General features: G+C 38.2%; 1 protein-coding gene across 1 annotated transcript in view; it reads left to right on the top strand.

Annotated features, from left to right (window-relative positions):
* SLC28A3 (solute carrier family 28 member 3) overlaps positions 1 to 23997 on the top strand; it is a 38865-nt gene extending 14868 nt beyond the window's left edge. The window contains exons 4-18 of the mRNA XM_065745484.1: positions 2801 to 2892; positions 4413 to 4602; positions 6025 to 6169; positions 7012 to 7125; positions 8135 to 8212; positions 11981 to 12061; positions 13193 to 13273; positions 14228 to 14353; positions 15524 to 15654; positions 16174 to 16342; positions 17574 to 17771; positions 20717 to 20798; positions 21624 to 21722; positions 23256 to 23379; positions 23895 to 23997. Of these exons, the coding sequence (XP_065601556.1) occupies positions 2801 to 2892; positions 4413 to 4602; positions 6025 to 6169; positions 7012 to 7125; positions 8135 to 8212; positions 11981 to 12061; positions 13193 to 13273; positions 14228 to 14353; positions 15524 to 15654; positions 16174 to 16342; positions 17574 to 17771; positions 20717 to 20798; positions 21624 to 21722; positions 23256 to 23379; positions 23895 to 23997 (1813 nt within the window). The remainder of the gene's footprint in view (positions 1 to 2800; positions 2893 to 4412; positions 4603 to 6024; positions 6170 to 7011; positions 7126 to 8134; positions 8213 to 11980; positions 12062 to 13192; positions 13274 to 14227; positions 14354 to 15523; positions 15655 to 16173; positions 16343 to 17573; positions 17772 to 20716; positions 20799 to 21623; positions 21723 to 23255; positions 23380 to 23894) is intronic.
* Positions 23998 to 24211: the final 214 nt, after the last annotated feature.

Here is a 24211-nt window from a genome sequence, read left to right as displayed (position 1 = left end):
TCCATATTTGTCACACATTTTTGTTTATTTATACACTCATGGAGAGCCAAGGGATAACCAGCTTTTAATTCACAGGGCCTTATCATTCTCTAGGTAATCTTGTTCTTCCAGAAAGAAATGGTATCGTCCCCTTGGGCAGTGAGAGCTCCCTTGCAGACTGGAAGCTGAAGAGCACTTTGCCCTGTCCTAATTGTATTCAGGCTATGACTTGCTTTATTCCGTTGGGCAGTGCCTTAACAGGATCTAATGTTTTCATTCTATCTGCGTAAAAGGAGTATTCACAAAGTGTCCCTTAATTTTGAATGCATCGTTGATTTCTTTCAATAGATGGTACTGAACAGAGTGTGATCTGAGACACAAAACCTTTGAAAGGTCAGACTGTGGATAACAATGATAAGCGTGAGCACATTCACTCACAGAGTACAGGCAGATCAGAACAAGGAATTCGAGGTTGTAAAATGCAAGCAGTATTAGAATTGGTATGCAAAAATGTATCACATAAAAGCTCTCGTTTAAGTATGCGTAAAAGACATTTGCTTTTTCAGTCTTCAGTTAAGTAGAAGCTACCAGCAGTGTGCTGCAGTACAAATCAGTAGTCAGCCTTTAGCAGTGTTAGCAAGATAACCAAACATAAGGGAGACTATTTTCTCCTGCTACCTTTCAGAAACAGAGCATATATCAACATAATGTTCATATGTTTAAGATATACTAGTATCAACGTGATAATCACTAGACAGATAAAATAATGTGAGGGATAGATGCTAGATTAAATAAGAATTTACATGGAGTTTTAATCCTAAATAGTGATTTTCAATCCCAAACGACTCATAACACATAGTAACAGTTCATAGCTAATATATTTTCCTTTTTATGGTTTTAGTGGATGAACAATAAATCTGATAAAGTCATTCTGGATTATTTATGAATCTGTCTTTCCTTTCTCCTTTTATTTCTTCTCTTGTATCTAATCTTGCTGTTGAGATTGAGTGGATAACCTAATGTTCTAGCAAGTAAAAGCGAAGGACTGTGAGGCAACAGGAATTCTTAGAAAAAAAAAAAAGGAAAAAGAAAAGAAATATCAAAGCCAATCAAGGTTTCTCAGAGATTCTGTTACTTTTTGAAATAATGAACAAGAATGTTCCTTCTCTGCTGTTCAGAGTACTTATACAGCAGTACAGAAAAGTAGGGTATTCATGCTGAATGTCAACAAGTATCTGACTCCAAATACATCTAGTTTTCCAGCACATACAGTCTGGACAATTAGCAGCTCTAAATATTTGTTTGCCTTTGTAGACTGTAAGAGTGTGAGACACTGCTTTTACAGAGACATAAGCAATAGCTATGATTATCTTCTCAGCTTGAGCACTACTAAGGGATCTATTTAGCTACCACCTAAAGTACACCTTCATCATCAGCATATTTAACATTTGAAATCTGGTGAATTAATTATCATCAAAAATGCTGTTTCCCTAAATCTCAGCCTTCTTCATGAAAACACTTTGTGTTACCACTAGTGAGATGAGAAAAGAAAAATGAAATGGAGTATTTTATAATTGTAAGAACAGACACTAGAAAAATGTCCTCAGTATTAGAAATCATTTTACCTTCTATTAACTGAAGAGTCTTAGATGAGAGATTAGTATACATGGGCTGCTCCTAAAATAAAGCCATCTTTTTTATTGTGTTGGCCCAGAACGTCAGAGGCAGTAGGTCAGTGGTATGGCAGTAGAGGCTGAACCTTCCCACTTATTTTCTGTTCCTTTTTGTTGCTGTGTGACACATGGCAGCGCAGGGGCAGTCTGAGAAAATGGTGTCTGACATGGAAGTGCTGATGTAGCAAAGATGTGGAACTGAATTCCTACATTCAAAACAATTGCACCCATTGGCATTCATTGACACTTGCTGAATCTTTATGAAGACCAGACAGTGGATGCGAGCACAGTGAGGCAGTGGATGATGCATTTCAGCAGTGGCAAGAGTGATGTGAAAGACAAACCATTTTCAAGATGGCATACAGATTTTCACAAGTGCAGCATTCAGACTCTTGTTCACCACTGGTGAAATACTTAGCTCATGATCATGACTACGTTGAAAAACAGTGTTTTGTAGATGAGAATTTGCTCTATCAGATTTATTGTGCTCTTTGTAGCTTTCATAGTTTCAGGGGAAATAAATGGCAGGCCTTACTTTCAGAGCAACATATGTAAGTAACAAACAAATGTTAAAATCCAGAAGCATCTGTGCACACTATAATTAAAGATTTTTGCTTTATATTGATTATTTTGCATGAGTGCAGATAGAAGCTGCAAGCCTTGAGACAAATTCGACAAATTCTTTGTCAAATTTTCCTAGTAATTTTTCCTCTAAACTTGGGCCTTCATAACTACAGCAGAACTGCCACTCCATATGGCAGTGATAGATTGCACTAACAATCTATGTGGGTTCAGTAACGGGCACTGAATCTTTATCTACCATATCTAGTTTGCACTAACCTTGTAAACAGAGCTTCTCATAGAAGTAGAGCTGGCTGAAATGGCCTGCTAACTTTGGCCCATTATACAGATACCTGCACTTTTTACTTGTCCAACAGCAAACCAGAGAAATAATTACAAAAATCTTAGTAGGCTTCACAATGATATTTCCCTGTCACTTATAGATTCAAATTTAGCACTTACTCCAGTTAAAAATACTCCACTAGATAAATTTACTCCAAAAGTCAATTTAAACTGTTGATTCTGTGGAAAATACTTTTTATTTACAGCTCAAGTTTCTGTTCTGATTGTTTTTCATGTTTTCCTAGGTTTTTAGAAAAGAAATATGATAAAGCCTACAATTTTTGCAAGAAACATAGAACCAGAATTAACTATGTGGTGTACGGAGTCTTAATAACAGGTACAGTATTTTACACCCAGTGTTGGTAAACCCTTATTTATTTAACTATATGAGGTTGTAGACTGTGCTTGTCTTATATCTGACATAAAATAAAAATAAATAAATAAAAAAGACCACCAACTCTTGACTACCTTAAAAATGCATTTGAAATGGTATTAAGATGAAGTTAGTCACAGAGAAAGCTCTAAAGTGCTAACCACTCATTTCCAAACATAATAGGAGCACAGACCTTTCTACATTGCTCCTCTAGTATGTTTTAACTCTGATTAGCTGTTATTCAAGGCATAAAGGGTAGTTTAGTCTCTGTATCTACTCAATTTACAACAGTTCATGTGGCTTGCTAAATTACGTCAGGAACATGCTCAAAAAATATGAAATTACCTAGAAAGTGTCAGGGACCAACCTAGATGGGACTTAAGTCTGCAGGAAATGAAACCTTTTTGTTCTGACCTTTCTCCTCCATTAGCCACAGCAAATGTTTTCTACGGGAAATATTCTGATGTATGTCAGTGTGCACTGCAAAGTAATTTAGACATTCTTACTTGTTGCTTTCCTGATTATCCAGTAGGTTGGTTTGTTTCCTTCCACTTAACCAAGTTTCTTTTAAGATCTTTCTACTTGAACATTTAGTGAGAACACATAGACCTATAAAACATGACTGTGAGATAAGCATCAGCACAATACTAAGAGGTTATAAAAGATTTTTGCATTGTGAATATCCTGTTCTCCTAGCATCAGCTCATATTTATCATAGTATAAATCTATTCTGGCTCGAGAATGAAGGTGAGATCTAAGACTATGTCAAAGATTTATACCTTAACTCCATGAAAAAAAACTTGCCTTACAAAAATCACTAGTTCTTTCTTATTTGCTATAGACAATATATATTTCATTGCTATATATAGAGATTTATATTTTAATTATTAATTTATTGATTTTTTCATTGCTAAATATATAGATTTCATTGCTATATATAGCAATGAAACTACTGAATGACAAATTATTTCATTGCTACTTTATGAAATATATAAACTACTTTTAAGCTGCGCAATTATTGTAGAGGTCCATAAAATCAGGAAATTGTCAAATGTTTCTAGACATCACTTTCATCTTCTTATTGCATAAATTAATTCTCTTCTGAAACAAAGAAGATCAATTTTTCTTTATTCACTGTTTTTAATACATGAAAAGGCATTTGTGCATTTTCTCACATGATGAATATATTTGATATGAAGTTGACTTGGTGAAAGCATACATATTCTGCTTCCACATAAGAAAGCCACTGAAGAACAATTCCACCATTTCCAGTACAGTTCATATCAATGAGCATAAGTAGCAACACAACCCATGAAAGCGAAATTTCTCAATATTTAGAATAAGAGTTAGAAAAGCAATGGAAGCACTCATAGATAAGCTCAGTCCTGACTTTAACTCATGCCCTTTGCACTGAATTTAATATTTTATTCTCACTATAAATAGGCAATACATAACTGACATGTATACTTCTGTTTCTGTGGCAGCTTACTTGGCAGCAGTTATTGCAGCCTGCACCATGAATTTTCAGAGAGCCTTGCCACTGTTCATCATTACTGTCCTGGCCATCTTCTTCATCTGCTGGGATTTTTTAGTAGCAAAATATGAAGACAGAATTGCTGCATTTTTTTCCCCTGGAGAAAGATATTTGGAGAAACAGTGGTTTTGGCTGAAATGGTAAATATGAATGTCTACTTACTTATCCAGAAGAACAAAATGATAGTTTACTTTTACAGCTTTCTTTAAACTTAAAAAAACATAAGCAAAGAGAGTTAGATTAATCATTAAAAGGAGTATTTAACTTATCCCTGGGGAAATGAGTGAAAGGAGGCTCACTGAGATTCCAAAGACCAAGTGAAATATCTTTAATATAAAAAACATTAATATCCTTCACTCTCATCTATTTCACCTCATCCCAGAGGGAGATAGAGCTATAAGAAGGAATCATTCCAGGTTCAGGAAAATGACCGTTAATTAGTCTTTTTCTTGAGATTTTAAATGTTTTTTTTTAATTTGATTTTTAATTTTTTTTAATTGTAATTATGCCCCAGGAGTGTGAATTTCAAACAAAGTTGCTATAAAGATTGTGGTCCTTCTTCTCCTGTGTCACATCAGGGAGCAGCTGCACACAAACACCTATATTAGGTGGTTTGGCAGGGGAAGGAACAAACAGAGCAGGAGAGTCCTGATGGGTAGATGGAACAACTCAGAGGCACTAAGTGCTGTATTAGGAAGGCTTCATTCTTTAGATAGCGTGTTCCAGAGTAAGTGGTTAACTGTTGGTCACAGATCACCAAGAGAGAAAATCTCTCAGGTCAGAAAGTGTTATTCAGTGTTATTACATATTAAATTTAGCTAAATACCACTCAAAACAGTGAAAGCTAAACAACAGTTGGACATAATTAACATGAAATAAACAGAACTGTGTTTAGTTTTCCCCTCTATAAGCTGTATGTTGTATTTCCCTCTTTCAGACTGTTGTTAGCCCTAGTATGGAAACTGCACATAGTTCTTTGTTAGTGGAGACCACAGAAACAAGGAACACTGATGTACACATTGTTTTTGTCATTGTCTCTAGAATAACTAAAATTGCTGCAACTAAAAGATACTGTTCTAAACAGGCTACAGTCAGTTGCAAAGAAGTAAACAGTTTGCAGCCTGCTCTTCCGTGCTATGTATTTAATGTGCCCATCAATTAATCTGCATAATATAGTTTGAAATGAAATAACTGCATGATCAGCCACTCCTGCCCATATCTAAGAAATTAGTCAATGGAGAAGACAGAAAGGAAAAAGAGGATGGAGTGGGAAAGGAGGGCATATTTTTACGTTTCACTTAATAGAAAAACACTTAGGTCATTTGTATTTTACTGAATGTTCCCCACCCTTTGACTTTATACAGGTGCAAAACACTTCTGGGGGGTGTGGCTATGATATCAACATGAGTACAGGTTCCTACTTATGTACAGCTAAATGTTTCAGCTCAATACTTGTGCTCAGAGATCTCTTTCACAGAGATTTAAATGTGGGGGAGAGGTAGGATGGGAGGACTATCTGAGCTCCTCCACAATGTCATGCTTGACACTTTTTTGTCTTGCAGGGTACTGTGCATAGCTCTGATTTTAGCTGTCATTTTCTGGCTCATTTTTGACACAGCAAAGCAGGGATCCCGCCAGCTAATCTCCTTTGGTGGACTTGTGATGTATATTCTATTGATGTTTATATTCTCCAAATATCCAATGAGAGTGAGTATTTAGTCTATTTTGGATCTTTCTTATTTTAAGCTTAGTGCCAGGGCCATGTTCAGTGACAGTAACAGAAAACTTATTAAAACCAGAATTTAAGCTTGTCAGAACAAAGAGATGTTTCACTTTGAAGGAAAGCCATTTTGCTCTGACATCTTGGGAAACACTCATGGGGCTGTATGAGCACTTGCTGGGGAGGTCATTTCCAGTCCTTTGTAACTAGGTGAGGATTCATTTGCTTCCAGAGCATGAGTGTAAACTTGGACAGGTTGCTCCTTGCCTCTCCACCGCAGCAGGCTTACCACAGCTTACAGAATGTCACTTGTATGTGACAATGTACATTACTGTCATGTCAAAACACACTGCATGGAACTGGAGCTGTTGTTCTCCCTTGACTCCCACTGCAAAAGCAGTGGGGGGGAGGGAGGAAGGAAGGAAGAAGTGAGAGAGAGAAAGGAGAGAAAAAGAGACAGGAAGAGCCCTGTCAAAGTAACACTTGTCTGCTGCCATCATGTGTGTTTATTTCAAATATAAACTGTAATAAAGGAAGAACTGTCTCTCCTTCTCTTTTAACTTGCTTGCTTGCAGTCTGTGTTGGTGAAATGGGTATTTTCACACTTATGTAACCAGATTTTCAGCACTTAACTCAGATGGAGATAGCCACATCCCAGAGTTCTCCCATCAGGAGAGACATGCTCTGAGACCCCTGTTTTAGCAGCTGCTGCTATCCTGCAGACTAGCCAAACTATCCATTAAGCATTATATTGAGAAACATCTGAGGTACGTTATTATATGTTTAAATAACAGGTCGTTTCTCTGTTTTTATTTTCCTGTCTATCTAGGTTGCTTGGAGACCAGTGTTTTCAGGAATAATAATGCAGTTTATTCTTGGGCTTCTTATCCTCAGGACAAAAGTAGGGTTTGAGGTGTTTAACTGGCTAGGCATTCAGATACAGGTAAGCTACTGGACAAAGCCATTTATTTATTATGACATTTTCTGTCTTGAGGCTCTTACCTAACAGGCAGTGCAGCAATCCATACGCCCCCGGATGCTTTTCCCTCATGAGTAAAACTGAGTTCTCAGTGGTAGCTGACAACCTGCATTCAGTGTTCTCAATTCTGTTTCATCCTGATACTACAAGATCTCTTGCAACAGATTGATAAATAATGACCAGAATAACCCTGTTTGTTAATGTCTTTACTTTCCTTGGGATAAAATCATATCTTGAATCCCTCCAAATGCAAAACTGCTTTTGTGCCAAAGCCCGCATTGAAAATCCTTAGACTTGGTCCAACAAAAAAATACCCTTTCAGAAATCCCGATGTGCTAAAAAGCTTAGAGATTTAGCAAGGGAGAAACACCATTATCTTCAGAACAGTCCTAAATCCAGGAGTTTGTAATACATATGAGAAAGTAAGAAATGAGTAGGAGAATCCACCACTGGGACGAGGCAAATCAGCTCAATGCAAACAACTAAGAGATCTCTAAAGTGTTGCAGGATTCTGCCATAGGTATCTGTATAGGTAGTCTGCAGACACAAAGGTTTTTTAAGAAGTTCATTGTTGCAAAGTACTAAATAAGAAAAATCCAAAAACCAGATTAGAGGGTGCTCACTGAAGGACATTCAGGCTTTTCATTCTGAAGATACTATTCAGGCAGCTATTCTTCACAGTACAGATAATAAGGCGCCTTTAAAGTAAGTCAGTGCAGAATATACTGTTTCTGTTCAGGTGTGGAGGCCCGTGTCTGATGTCTATTTGCTGCTAATCTGCAAGCAGCATGAGTTACCTTGGTTTTGTCACCACATTCTCAGCCTCCCCCTAAAGAGAATAGCACAAGATCCTTGAACTGCACCACATCACTGCAACAAGTCTAGGAGCATTTGCGTGGTTATTTTTTATTATTTTTTATTTTTGTCAAGGACATGGAGCCTATGATTAATTTCATTTTATTTCTGTCTGTAGACTTTTCTGGAGTACTCTGACACAGGTGCTAAGTTTGTGTTCGGTGAAAAATACACAGATCATTTCTTTGCTTTTAAGGTAAGGCAGCTTTTATAAATACAGTATGGAAAGACGGGTGATAGAAATGAAAAGAATGTTTGGAAAATGTATTTATTATATGTCTTGTGATAAGAGTCTAGTAACCAGAGAGATCAGCTAAGCAGCAAACTCCTCTGTATTCTACTCTGTGCAGAAAATCTGGGAATCTCACATATAAAGGACTGTAGTTAGTGATCTTGTAGTAATGTCTGTAAGGGAAAAAAGGGTAGATTTCTGTTAGATATTAGGAACAAATACTTTACTCAGAGCATGGCAAGGTGCAGGCACAGACTGTTCAGAGAGGTTGTAAGTGCCCCATCTGACAGGTTGGATGGGGTCCTGGGCAGCCTGATCTGGTGAAAGGTGTCCCTTCCACTGTAAAAAAATAAAAATAAAAAAAAATAAAACCCACATCTCCTGCCTGTACTTTTCATGTCTCCGCAAGTAAAGGTTCTATACTATGCTATGCTGTCATATCCTGAAGTGCTCTGTAGATCACTGACACTCATACACTGCCTCTGTAGAAGTGGAAAGTCTCATATTTTTATACCAAGGAGAAGGTACCCATGCAGAAGCAGGGAGAACTGTATGAGTCATGTCAGCCATTAATGTGATCCCTGGGACATTCTCCATCTCTCCCTTAGAATTTGTTGGGAAAATGCTGGAATACAACTCAAGTGTGCTCTACTCCCTAGCATCTGTTGACATTCTGTCTGGTTTTGTTCCCACACATAGTTCCTGTTATGGCACTTGCTTAGTCTGAAATCGAGAGCACTTATATGTTCAGAATAACAACAGCAAGAAAAACACACTAAACATATCAGGTCTCTCATAGGAGCCATTTCTCTGCCTGGTACTTTAGACATCTGGCTATAGATTTACATAGCTTTTATCTTCTTTCTTACCTTGAGATATCAAATTGGAATATTCTTATATTCTTCGCACTTAGTTCTGTCACTTCTTAAAAGTGATAAAAAAGAAGATTCTACCTGTAAGATATGTTGTTACTAAGAAAGCTTGTAACAATTTAGAGGAGGGGGAAAAAAGCATTTCAGCAAGAAATAGAAAATATATTTTAATATACTATATAGGTGTAGCAAGTCAGGAAAGTTAGGAAAGAGTCTGGCATTGCTGAACCAGGACCTGCTTGTCAAACTGAAGAGCAAGAAGAAAATGCACAGGCAGTGGAAACAGGGACAGGTACTGTGGGAAGAGTATAGGGAAGATGATAGGCTGTGTAGGGATGGCGTCAGGAAAGCCAAGACACAGCTTGTACTAAACTTGGCAAGGGACACCTAGAAAAACATGGAAGACTTCTATGGGTACTTCAACCTGAAAAGTCCAGGAGGGCATACACTCCCTAGAGAGTGACTGAGGTAACTGGGAGCCACAGACAAAGAGAAGGCTGGGGTATGTCTTTTGCCTTGGTCTTCCCTGATAACTGCTCTCCACACAGCCCTCAAATGTTTGGCTTGTAGAAGGGGATTGGAGAAGTAACATCTCTCACACTGTAATTAAAGATCAGGTTTTTGACCACCTGAGGAACCTGAACATCCAGAGCGGGTCCCAGTGAGATGCATCCCAGAGTTCAAAGTAAATTAGCTGATGTAGTCACTAAGCCATTCTCAGTAGTATTTGAAAAGTTGTGACAATTGGGTGAAGTACCTGGTGTCTGGAAAAAAAGCAACATCACACCCATTTTTAAGGATGATAGGGATGACCTTGGGAACTACTGACCTGTCAGTTTCTCCTCTGTGCCAGGGAAGATCATGGAGCAGAGCCGCCTGGGAGCTCTGCTAAGGCACATGGAAGGTAGGGATGGGATACAGGAGAACCAGCAGGGCTTCACCAAGGGCAAGTCCTAGTCGTCTTTTATGATGCTGTAACTGCTTCAAGCAAGGGAGCTAGTTCTTTGTTGCAGATTATCTATGGAAATGTTACTGGCTTTTTCAGGGTGCTGTTTAAATTTCTTCCTCAGTTAAATCTTGTCTATCTAAAGGGATGTGGTAGGTACTAGAAGCTATACCTTTTCAAGAGTAAACTTTCTCGCTGTTTTTTTCACAGAGGGATATATAGTTCCATTAGTTTGACCAAGAAGGTATAATTACACTGCAGGACTTACCACTCTTCCCATGAAGAAACATGCTAGCCATTTATGTAGAGAATGATGAGGTCCATCTGACTTCCCCGTTATATTTCCTTTCATAGTTGTCTATCCACTTTTTTTGGCACCGATGTATTCTTTACCTACAGGTTCTACCTTTGTGTGTATCCAAGCTGAAATGATGAATAGGTTTGGTTTTCAGTTCTCCAACTTTGTTATGCAGTGAAGGCAGAAACTGTCACAAATGGAAAATAGCCTCTCAGTTTTATGAAGAGTAATGCTACATCCAGAACTACTTGCAACTCAAAAACATAGAAGCATGTTTTATAGTTCTCTGAGTTATTTTCAGAGGAATGTGTGATTGAAGAAAGGTGAAGGGATGCTAGCTGTCACCTACCATGGATAGAACATTGACTCTTGCTCCTTAAGCCAAAAACATTACTGCTGTTTCAACCGATAGCTCGTTTCATCCATTTGGAGTGAAAATCACTTACGATTTTAACATTTGATATACACAGCTGACTTTTGATTATCTAAATTGATTTTCCAGAGTTTATCAAAATTGTCGATTGTACTAACTCTCCTCTAGCAAGTAACAGTTTAAATTTGCTGGAAAGTTCTGAACTAACAGTGTGTTTTGTTTTGTCTTGTTTTGGTTTGGTTTTCATTCCATTTACTGCTTTTATTGATAGTACGTTATGACCTCATTTAAACACACATAATACCTTACTCGTGTTAGTGGTATTGTTTTAACCTTAATTAATTTGTCTGACTAATCCTGGAGACTTCTTAGGGATTTTTTCTTCCTTTTATGTGTTGGTATAGAAATGATGTGTTCTTGTGTGTTTTATTACTTGAAAATTAAGTGATACTCTTTTTACTCAGCATGAAAAACTAACTCACCTAATAAGTTGTCACATAGTAGGTTAGACATCCTTGAAATAGTTTTAAACCATAATTGTAAGGAAAATGTTCCTTCTACTTCCACCGAAGTATTGGGTTTCTCCTTATATTTAATAAGTATACATGTGTGAATTTGTTTTTAAGCAGAATCTATCTGTGCTTACAATCACAGAGTTCTTCAGTATGCTCAATGTTATCAATATAATGGAATAACAAAGGACAAAGGATTTTGCTATAGTGTGTTATTAAGAGCTATGCTGTTTGAGCTTTCTAAGATTCAAGATTTCCCTTTATTATAGGAAATCAAGTCAGTTACAATTCCCATTAGAATCGCTCAGTCTTCCAGTAGATTTCTGTCCCAGCACAGTTTAGCTGTTTAAACAGGATATTTTTTTTTAGAAATAAACACAGAGGAGCTGAGCTCTGAATTGTGAAATGCTATAGTGTGTATTCCATGGCTTTTGAAGTCTGTAGATGTCTTAGAAAGTGCTAACACCCAGTAAATGTTTGCGCTCACATAAATATGGCTATAAACAAATACTTGAGATACATGATAAATAATTCCAGCACAAATACATACAACAGTTCAAGAAGGTTGAAAGTTTTATGGCATAAATGCAAAGTTAATTATTAGTTTTCAAGACTTCTAAGTGAATCTCAAAAAATTTGAACCTTTTTTTCTTTCTAAAATTAGATGGCCTACAGAATCATGGACAGGAAAATCATTGTAGAAGTTTAATGATTTTATGCTTCCCAATCAGGTCTTGCCAATTGTGGTTTTCTTCAGCACAGTAATGTCTATGCTTTACCATGTTGGATTCATGCAGTGGCTCGTTGGAAAGGTAGGAATTGTTGACAGTAGGTTCTTGTTTGACTTGTATGAGATATATCTTGAATGCCTGTATCTTTTCAGGGAGAGACATATGGAAAATAGTTTGTTTTTAACTTGGCGATAGTTTTGAATGTTACCACTACAAAATCCCAACTGACACCACCAAGCATACTTTCCTCCCCAGACTTTTTCTGTTAACACCACAGGAGTTACTGGCTTTGCATGGCTGCTTCAGTGTAGCTCAGACACCACACTTACCTAAATCTTCCTTTCCATCTGCCCCACGCCTATTGTCCATCCCATAAAATGCAGGATTAATTCTAAATCACAGCTAGTGTATTGCTGCCTACTGCAAAGTATCACAGGAGTGATTGTGTACACCAACCTACACACAAACTCTCCAGAGATCTTTTCACCTTGAATAAGATTATAGAATCACAGAATAACAGAACCTTCTGACATGAAAGGGCCCTGCAGGGATCTTGTCCATCTCATGCATCCACATAGTACCACCTAAAAATCAAAGATTGCAATGCGTTTCCTCACCTCATACTTTGAGACTTCATTTTTGTCAGGTCATAGGACCAATGTCCAGTCTGGAAGGTCTACAATTAGTCTTTCTACCTATATGTACAATGAATTTATCAGATGAGAGAAAAGATATTTTTATTGGTGATAGTTGAAGCTTATTTCTGGACGTTCACATACACAGGATCGTTACATACTAACCACAAATCTCACCAATCTGAAATACTGTGTACTAAAATTTTTAGCCTTTATAAAATTCAACATTTTTTTCCCATTTGTATGGTCAAAGTCCATTTGGAAAGGTATGTAAGTAATAATGACACATCCAAATATCTACTTTAGTTAATTTAGTATATCAGTTACTGCCCAGGAGGAGCCTGATGTCTTTTCAGCATTTTACTCTCGATTCTGTTATATTATTCCACCTTGCCTTATTTAAGTATGCTACTCCTAAGTAAACACACATTATCTTGATGTTTAAATCATTAAATATTTATGGAGTCTCAAAACCCTGACACTGACATGATTAATTCAAGAAGTTAATGGATGAGGCATAGCAATATATTTGTTTTTTGTTTGTTTGTTTTTTCATTTTCATTTTTAATCACTTTAGGTTGGTTGGATAATGCGAATATTTATGGGGACAACTCCTGTTGAATCTCTTGTAGCTGCTGGTAACATATTTGTGGGACAGGTGAGTTACAGCACGGAAAAACATGCTAACATGAAGTTACTAAATACTGTGAAATACGGCTACTCAGCAAGCATCTGTGTATAAAAATAACCCTCAATTCATATGGAGTAAGGTCTATAGTGGGGTAAGACTAGTTGTTGATTCCCAGGAAGACTGAATTCTGCAAAGTTTCTAAGTTGTCTGTGATGTACAGCAGGACATGATTTGGGAAACACAAAAGAAATTCAGATATAAATGTAGCTGGTGGATCTCCCTTATGAGACTACTCCAAGGCTACTAAATATATATATATTTTTTCTTAAATTAAGGAAGAAAAGAAAAATGGGATGGAAAGGGGGCACATGAGGCAGATAGTGACAGAGAGAATGGGATTTTGGCTCTTCTGCACAAGGCCTTAGCCAAGAAGACATAGCACATAGTCCACCTAATGGGAAATCCTGTAAAACCCACACTGCAGCAGAGTCTGTCCAAGTCTTCAAGGGAGAGTGAAAATATCACTGAGTAGTGTCCAAGCCCAGAAAAACACTAACACGTCATAGTTGTTTTGTAACAGTCCTCACTCTTTCATACTTTTAGTACGTCCATTTAACACTATACCCAGGATATGTTCACGCTCATGCAGAAGGACTGAGAGCACCTGCCCATAAATACTGGCTGGTATGAATGTATTTGTTACACGATGCATAATGCTACCTGCAGCTCAGATCCATGGCTGTTTCTAGCTTTGGAGGCCTTTGGAGTAGAGTTCAAGTCAGCAAAAATCATCAGCAAGAGACAAGTTGGCAAAATTTTCCCTCCTGAAGAAAAAAGAGCATTCATTAGCACAAAGATTAACTAGTGAAAAACACATAGGAAGGTGTGATGCAACCAGTGATATTCCTGCCCATTTATTAAGAGAAATTTCTGAAGATTTATTAGGAAGTTCTTAATTTGTTGTTTGTTTTTCAATTCCAGACGGAGTCTCCTCTCATGGTACGGCCATACTTACCATATATCACCAGATCTGAACTCCATGCAGTCATGACAGCAGGATTCTCAACTATTGCTGGAAGTGTCTTAGGAGCATATATTTCTTTTGGGGTAAGTGAGGGAAGGAGAATTGAGAATGCATGGTTTAGCTTAAACCATTTAAGTATAAAAGCTAAGCTAAAATACAGGGAAGTACACCTGAGTTATTCCTCTGCTTCTTTGTTTTTCTTCCTGATTGAAGTAATCACAAAAAATTCCTGGCTTCTGATGGTAGAAGAATATAAAAAGATTTAAGTTGAGTAAAATTCTATCTTAGATGTATGGAGAATCTTCCAGCCATGGCTGCAAGGAAATTACTCATTCCTATATATTTCTACAGTCCAGGTGTACTAACATGGAATATGCTAGCTAGTCAGTGCCTCCTGCAGTGGCATAGATGAAAGCCTTCAGGAGTGGCTGCTAGCTATATGATCCTAATGAATCCATTTCTGGCTGAGGTTCTAGTAATGCTGTACACAGGTAGTACATGCCTTGTCTGCCATGAGGCTAGCAGCACAAGGTTAGACAGAAAAGAAATGCTGACAATGTGATTTACTATCAAGAGTCATCAAGGGATGGATAATAAATGTGTTCCATATCTGAATGAAATGCAGTGGAGAGGCAGAGGCAAGAAGGAAGGACTGACTGAAAAGACCAAGAAGCAAAGACAGAAAGGGCTAGAAATACTCCAAAAGCTAGTAAAGATGAATTTTTTTGTGTGTAGAAATTTATGAAAGGAGGAGTGGAAGGGTAACAGAAACTGATGTTAAGCCATGTAATTTTTGTAAAATGCACTTTCAAAGGACAGTAATATTTGGCTATTGAGGGACATACACGCAGTGTTACAGAAGCTAGCTCTCACTCTGCAGTTCTACTATTCTACTGTTCGGCTATTGCTACATCCAGGGCCTGGATTTGCTTTTGGTCTACCATGTATCTGGCTTTTTTGTTTGTTTCTTTCTTTCAATCTATCTTTCTTTCTTTCTGTTTATATTTGGATTCTCCCCAGTAGCCACGGGAGAAGTAGCTCTCTTCACGGAACAATCACTTTGTACTTTTTATTTCTTAGGCTTCTCCTGTCTCCAGTTATCATTCTCCAATTTTCTTTCTTTCCCTGTGAGTAATGTTCTTTTTAATGACTCCCAGTAGAAAAATTATCCAGTCATCTAATAATTTTAATTACTTTCTACATGTTTGTTTATGATATTCATGATGCATATTTTTTGCAACCCAAAATTCTAGGTTTCTGCCTCCCACCTACTGACTGCTTCTGTCATGTCTGCACCAGCATCATTAGCCACTTCCAAACTGTTCTGGCCTGAAACTGAAAAGCCTAAAGTAACTTTGAATAGTGGCCTAAAAATGGCAAGAGGGTAAGTTGATTTAGGTTCTAGGTTAATAGTAATAATCTTGTGAAAACATGCTTCAGAAAAGTAATTAACTCCTTACGCATAAAATTTAGGGGCAGGACATGATGGGTGGGCAGGCAGCAAATCAAATACATGCTTCTACATACCAAGCTAACAGTGGCTCCTGAACAGAAAAAGCATCTCTGCAAGGGCTGCCTGCAGAAGTATCGGTGCCCACTCCTTCCTTCCAGTAGTGTCTCAAGCAGTCACAGCACTAGGATCTGACACCAAGCTTGCCCAACTTGTACTTCCAACAGACTCCTATTCCCAGCAATGCCAGAATTTGTCCAAAGAAACACTGTCCCAGTAGCCCCCCAGCAGGATTCAAGGCAGAAATGTACTTTACCTGATCATTATTTTCCCTATGACTGCACAGACAGCTCTAGAAAAATGATTCCTAATCACATTCATGTAACTTTTAGATCTATGATTTGTTCCCGAGTTACAAAATGTTCATGCACTGAATTTTTTTCATTAATAAAGTGAATCAAATAACCTGCTGGAGGCAGCCAGCCAAGGAGCATCCAGCTCTATTCTGCTGGTGGCAAACATTGCAGTGAATCTCATCTCCTTCCTTGCCCTGCTGGCTTTCATCAACTCAGCCCTCTCTTGGGTGGGCAGTCTGTTTGACTATCCACAGCTGAACTTTGAGGTATGGTCTTCAAGTCCTTAATACACCATATATGTATATATAATTTGTCTTTCTTAATTTATGTGTCTGTGTGGTTTGTTCTTGTCATTTTTCTGTTGTGTTTCTTTTTTTTTTGTTTGTTTTTAATCTTAAAATTTGTATTTTTATGCATATATTATTTTAAAATGTCTTTACAACCAAAGGGAAATTGCCGTGTAAATACTTCTGTATTCACTAGTCCATGAAGAGCTTTCCTCTGGAGAGTTGTTGATAAGCAGCAGTGCACTTTATTGAGCATTGTATGCTAATACTTTCCTCCTCTGGCTTGGCTGTGTATTTGCCAAATCATTAATACCTCCTCCAGATAAACTTTGAAATGACGATTGCTTTACATAACCACAGCAAGTCCTTAATGCTCACCAGCTTCACCTAAATAAGGAGAGTAGTTAAGGCTGGACTTGTCACTAGCATAATTGTGAGACTGCCCCCAAATCAATCAGCTGAGAAAACAGACTTTAAATAGGACTTATTTTTTAAGGGTTTTCTTTAGCTCATCTTGATAGTCCTTTTTGACCCAATAGAATAATTCAATGGATTTGGTCTGTTTTCCAAACTCCTGATAAAATGGCAGTGTGAAACATGCATATAACATTATGATACAGGTGCTAAAGACATTTACATTGGCTTTAGCAATATAAAGATGCTACCCAGAGAACTTCCACAGATTATCCCACCTCTTTTTCGCTTAGAAAAATAAACTATACTGTGTTTCCTTGCATCTAATCATGTCAGGAGTACAGCTTTTATGCAGAAATAAGCCCTTTGTTTATACCAGATGGAGTCCAATAACCGGATATGTAAAGCCTGTTCATTAAAACACTTGATTTAATCAGCATATGAACCAGACTTCACTATTCTTTTGTTAACACTTTTAACTCAACCCTCTTTATTTTCTTCAAATACGCTGTCCATTCTGAACTTGTTGCTGTGGAAAAAAATGCACAGAGACTTATTTTAAGTGTAAAATCAAGGATATATCTGATTACTTTGTTAGATCTGAATTTTGGGTTGGTCTTTTAAAAGTTATTCAGTAATTCCCAGTCTCTTAGACATGCTGTCAGTAACAATTCAAGACCAATGTTCCTACACTGAAGGAAACCCACATTCACTTTCAGTTTATAGAACTTGTCAGATGTTATTGATCTTTGATCAGTTATCACTTTTGACCGGCTTTGTCTTACATGTTTTGCAGAATATTTGTGCATATGTCTTCATGCCATTCTCCTTTATGATGGGAGTGGACTGGGAAGATAGTTTTATTGTCGGTGGACTCCTGGGTTACAAAACTTTCTTCAATGAATTTGTGGCTTATGAGCGTCTCTCAGAACTCATTCACAATCGAGAAAAGGGTGGGAGCATGTACGTAAATGATGTGAAACAGTATATGACTGTAAGTAACATTTTCTTTTGCAGATATTTATTTCATCTAATTCTTTTCTGCTGCAGAACACTTTCCTAAAGGCCAAGGCTATCTTCAAAGTAACTTTTTTCTTAATTCATTCTTAGGTAGCACTTCCCTATGAGATACTCTCCTAGGACAATCCTGGGCAAGAACTGGAGGATATTCCTGTCCATAGGGATTTACCCAAGCCTTATGCTTCAGGAGAGGAATCCAAGAAGCTTTAGCTCATAGCATTTAAGATATTATCATCCTACTGTCCATGCCACAACTGTGCTGTATATTATTGTCCACATGCAGAAGGCAGCAGTACAAGGCAAATTACATGGCATTCGCCATGGATTTTTGTGCCACATAATTTACACTTATTTACACAGGAGCAAAGAACAAGGTGATCAAGACTGATTTTTGCAGCTGTGATTTTTGCATCCCCACTTTGTGAGCTTTGCCACCTCCACTGGTTCTTGCTATTCCAATCAAGATAAGTTGTCAGTGTGGAGGACTCTTAATTAGGAAACATACTTAGGTAAAAGGCTTAAATTTTCACTTTATTTAGTATGATACTGTGGTTACCTGCCTTGATACATAACCAAAACCTTGTTCTTGATCACTCTCATTCCTTATTCCTGGAACATATTTCAGAAATTGAGGTATTAAGCCAGTTAGTCTGATAAAATTCCCATACTCTTGCCCATGTTTCCATTACCAGTGATCCTGGAGAAAGATCGATGGCTAGATCAGCCTTGCTATAGTCATGCTATGTTCTACAAGTGAGTATGGCTGTGAATTCAATGAATGCTTAGATCTAGTCTGATTTAGATCCCATCACCTTTATTTTATGTTTTTTTTTCTTTTCCTTTTTTTTTCAGTAAAATGCAGTGTAAGGTTTCTTTATTGACATTTAGTACCTCAAAGAGCCATATTATCTTCCACAATAAAAACTTCTGAGATGCAGAAGTAATTTTGATTTATAAAACTTGCATGAGACCAAGTAATCATTTTAATTGGTGCAACCACTCATCTGAGAGTAGCATGGCTTCCAGTTCTAATTTCTGTTCAGTATAAATACTATCTAGTATCTCACAGATATTCAGACAGAGAAAGCAAACAAGCAGTCTTTTCTAATACCTCACCTGAATAATAACAAAGATTCCAATTTTCTAAGCTGGGAGAATGCAAGTGAAAGCAGGGAAATCACAGTACACAAAGCCTTTTCTAGGAAAAACAAGTAAAATGTGCACTTGAAGCACATTTCCCTGCATATGTGCGGGCTGATTGAAAATGTCTACAGAATGATTTTCATAAACAGGAAGGGAAATAGAAAATCCTTCAAATAAATAAGAAACCTACAAGAACACACATTCAGCTGTCTTGCACATAAAATACAGTAAACAGAAGTTCAGACCTGCCTGGGGCCAAAAGTCTATTTGCTAAGAGATGCTGCGTTTTTCCCCAAAGTGTTAGGACTACATTTGTCTCAAGATTTCTACCTTCATTCTACCCAAAGTCATTGTTTTCTGTGAAGTATCCCTTCATGTGGGCAAAGGGTATTTGTGTGTTGCCCAAGGGAAGGAAGATCACTAAAGTCAGGAAGCCAATAAATTACAAATAGGGTTTCATAAATTCATAACATTCTTCTGCCCATTATTGCATCAAAGCACCCACTCTGGAGAAAACACATTTCTATTTTCCCTTCCATGCACAGAGTGGAGCTTGCACAGGCACAGAGCAGCTGGGCTCGTGGAGCTCTCTGCTTGTGAGAGACAACGTAACAAAACTTCAGATTTCAGCAGTGTTACAAAGGCAAGCCAGCTATGAACAGCAAGATTAATTAAGGCTCCCTGACTCATGATATGAGGTTCAACAATGCCGAGTGAAAGGTGTTGCACTTGTGTCAGGGATGGACTGAGAGATGAACTCATCTCAGTTAGCAGCCCTGCACGGAAAGTCTTGGAAATTGTGGTGAATGGAAAGCTGGATATGAGCCCACAAGTGTGCACTTGCAATCCAGAAGGCTATCTATCTCCTGGGCTGCAGCAAAAGAGGCCAGCAGAGAAAGGAAGGAGATTGTCCCCCTGTATTCTGCCCTTGTGAGGCTGCATCTGGAATACTACGTCCAAGCCTGGAGCCCCCAGCACAAGAAAGATGTGGAGCTGCTGAAGAAGGTCCAGAGGCAAGCCACAAAGATGATCAGAGGGCTGGAACACCTCTCTAAATTCAGGCAGAAGGAACTGGACTTATTTGGCTTAGAAAAGAAAAGGCCCCCAGGAGACGTTTTTGCAGTCCTCCAGTAAATAAACAGGGCTTATAAAAAAAGGTGGAGATTGACTTTATGTGGTCTGATAGTGATAGGACAAGAGGAAACAATTTTGAACTAGAAGAGGGGAGATTTAAGTTAGATGTCAGGAGGATTTTTTTTACACAGAGGGTGGTATGGAATTGGAACAGACTACTTAGAGATCCTGTGGTCCCTGGAGGAGTTCAAGGACAGGTTGGATGGGGCCTTCAGTGGTCTGATCTAGTGGGTGGCAACCCTGCCCATGGCAGAGGGTTTGGAACTGACTGGGCTTTGAGATCCCTTTCAAGCCAAGCCATTCTATGAGTCTGTGAGTCTGTGAATCACACTGAAAAAATAGCATCTGAATTATTACTAGGAGTTAAGAATAGTTTTTGTTTTCTATTACTTGTACTCATCAATATACATGCAAAAAAATCCACCCCATGGTCTGTGAGTCCTCAGATATGAAAGCCTGCACACTTGCAGGAAGAGAATGAGCTAATCTTGTTGAAAGTCACACTTTGGGATTGCAACCGTGTGAAGTTTAATCATGTGATTTCAGTTCTCAGAGCCCAGGGCCACAGTGCCACACTTGCAGACTTCTAAATCAGCCTGAACTGTGTCAATTCATTCAACTTTGTATTTATTTCTTTTCCAGGTCCGATCTGAAACCATTGCCACCTATGCTCTTTGTGGATTTGCCAACTTTGGCTCCCTGGGAATGGTAATAGGAAGCCTAAGTAAGAATGCCATTCATGGATTGTTTATTTAGAGAGCAAATGCCAAGGAAACACCTAGAGGGATAGGCTGCAGGTGAAGCTTGGCAGCTTTAGGGGCTGAGCATCTCCCTTCCAAGAACTAGTACCCAGCTAGGCATGGGGGGGCTCCCCAAGGGATATATCTGTTGAGGTGCAGGAGATGAGCTGAGAATAAGGGGAGGGGACCAAGCCCTGACCACAAATCCCGCTGTCAAGAACTCATACTGCCAACCACTGCAGCTACTGCAGATCTTAGGCACTGGGGTAAGCGAACCATATCTGTAGCTCACTAGTCTGAAAGACAAAGGTAGTGATTTTCTCTGAAAATGTTACATATATACAATAGACTTAAAGAGAAATTTAAAAATGCATCAGGGCACTGTGTAAGAGCAGGATCCAGCTGTGGTGCCAGATCCCAAAGCAGTGCCTGGGTTCACATCTGAAAGCAGCTGTTGGCTGGCAGAGATGTGCAAACTGTCAAAGCAAACAGATTGCCCCTTTATGCACAAGCCAGCTTCTTAGCAGAGTAAGCAAACCTTACTTTTAAATGTCCCACTAAACTTATTTTCCTTCCTGATTTCTTCTGGTTAGAGCCACAGGGTGGGGCTTTCCTCACATGAAGGGAGAGCTAGCAGGTTAATTTTGTTTGTGTCTACATGTATCTATCACAGAAGTACAGAATTGAAGGGGTTGGCGGGGACCTCCAGAGATCACTTAATGCAACTGTTGCAGTGCTTGACTACTCTCTCAGTGAAAAGCTCTTTCCTTATATCCAAGCTACTATTTTATACACACTTTTCTTCCTAGCAAGCATGGCTCCCTCCAAAAAAAAGGAAATCGCTAGTGGTGCTTTCCGAGCGATGATTGCTGGAACTGTCGCCTGTTTCATGACAGCTTGCATTGCAGGTACTGTACAGGTGTTTGGTACTCGTGGTGAGAGTGCCCACAAGGCAGCAGTGCATCAGTATGATAAATACAGGGGGAAGATCCTGTTACTTAAAACTCGTATTTTTGGTTTCATGAGATTAGAAGTTAAAAAAGCTGCTGAAAAGATGAATGTATGAAATATTTATTTCTTCAATTTAACTTTTTTGTTACAACAATCTCTGTATAATACCTAACAAGAAAGAAAGATGTTGGCAAGTTATAGTTGAGATAAAGTCTCTCCTTTACATTGCTGTGTAAGTACAGAGCAGAAACAGAATTAGATGGAAAGTAGAATGCAAGAGAGAAGTGAGGGAAGCTGCAAAATTTTTATCTTAGTGCTAAAAGGATGCTTGAGAGTAATAGTATTCTCACATTCATGCTGAGTGAAGAATCACAAGGAAACAGCCACTTTGGGGAGGAAATGAGAAAAAACATGTTAGTCTCTCAGGAGATATGGTCAGGAATGATTCAGCAGGAAAAACTCATCCATAGTATTTTATGATGCATTTCACAGCTTTCTTTTTGGGCATGTGATAAGCACTGATATTTATCCAATGAAGTATTTCTTTATTTAGCTGAAGAAGAAGTCAGTCTATAGGAACCACAGCTTTCTTATTCCTTTATAATCACAGCAGCAACAAAAACATACATGTTGTAAGGATAATTCTGCTCTATTTTCTGGAAGTTATAGAGTTAGCTGAAATTTCATTAGTCACACCGCTCTCATAATGTTCTAATACATGACACTACTGTGTATAACTGAGGAATCAGGATGTCTTACTAAAAGTTGTCATTTCACAAAGTTGGCCTTAAGAATAAAATTGTGAAGAACTGCTGAGTAATCTTTCCAAAACAAAATCTGCCATGGAAAGAAAATAACATTCTCCTGGCATGGCACATGTTTTCATTATACCCAGAAGAAGGCAAAGGAGTCAAAGAATTTCTATTATCCCATGTAAGACACTATATTAAACACGTGGCCAAGTTTCACAGCACTAAGTAAAAGAAAGAGCTGTTATTTTCACGTTTCTGTGTCTTCATCCCTACATTGGATGTTACTGTTTGTACTTTTGGAGAATGTCTAGCAAAGCAGATAGATAAACCGTATACATTCTTTTAAAACAAAAGAAAAATATTGTATGTGTACTTACATTGCTATAAGTGTAACATAGCTCCGTTTCATTTATTGAAAGCACACTGGCCCAGTACTAGCACACATTTTTAGAAGCATGAGAAGATGTAAAAAGCCCAAATGTTCTAAATGCAATGGATCACCACAGTTTAATTTCTACAAGTAAAAAAAAAAAAAAAAAAAAGAATATTTGATTTCTTAATCCAGTTCTGTAAAATTTTTGAAGAATTTTAAGATTTTTGAGGGTTTTAAACTTGCCCTGTTTTATAGAACTGTCTCAAGGGATGATTTCAGATCAGCTAGAACATTTTATCCAACCTTGCTTCAGTGACTGACAGTCTCTAATCATATAATTACCAAAATTGTTCCTTACTTAACAGGAATGCTGGCTGTCCCTGATGTGAAAATCCCCTGCCACATTTTATTGCAAAATGCCTTCAACTCTACAAGTTCTCCTGCCAACAGCACAAAGCTTATTGAATGTTGCCAGCAGACCTTCACCAGGTAATGAGGGCCTGAGTGTCTACTGCCAGTAGGGCAGGCTCTGCTGCAGGTGTTCCTCACCCTACTTCAATACCACACCAGCTGGAGAAAGCACACAGGTAGGGGGGTGGACCAGTTCTTCCTGTCAGCAGCCCCTATCCTCTTCCTCAGGCCATCTTCATCTCCCAGCCACAGGCCTGGTGAAGTTGATGTTGGGAGAGAGCTGCAGGCAGAAAGGGCAGATGGTGATGAGACTCTCTGTCCCAGTGCCAAAGCCCAGGTGGACAAAGGTCTCGTTCAGCAGGTCTGCACATAGAAATGAGGAGCTCCTTATCTTTTTAGCATCCTATCTAAATTGTTTTGTTTTGTTTTTTTCACCTGCTTTTTGTGAACTTGCACTTTTTAAAGTTTTGAGTCTTACAATAATTTTAACACATTTACAGTCGCTTTTCAAAAAATATGTATCCATGTGTATACATGTGTTTGTATACATACACAGGAGTAAATCTGATTTCTGTTTTTCCCTTCTTCCCCAGTGCAAACAGCTCCCAGGAGAACTTCCCTGGAGGAAACTACTCACTGAATTTCTGGATAAAATGTTGCCAAATACTGAATCAAACAACTTTTAATTGCATTTGAATTAAGCCTTAATCTGGAGGGGGATATTCTAAACTAAGAGCTGTGTTAGTTGGCAGAAAGGCAGTTACAAGCTTCCTTTTCAACAACTGTGAATAATACGGACCTTTATTTCCTGTATTTTGCAAGCCTACTTCTTACAACATGTGTAGAATTAGTTCAAAAATTAAACTGTAATGAAAGCAAGAGACTTCCTGCTGTGGATCTGTTCTCCCAT

Source organism: Cyrtonyx montezumae, unplaced genomic scaffold (assembly GCF_038088225.1).
Source record: "Cyrtonyx montezumae isolate F1298 unplaced genomic scaffold, pur_monq_1.0 scaffold_36, whole genome shotgun sequence".
In the NCBI taxonomy this organism is placed as follows: Eukaryota; Metazoa; Chordata; class Aves; order Galliformes; family Odontophoridae; genus Cyrtonyx; species Cyrtonyx montezumae.
This window is presented reverse-complemented; position numbering and strand designations above follow the sequence as displayed.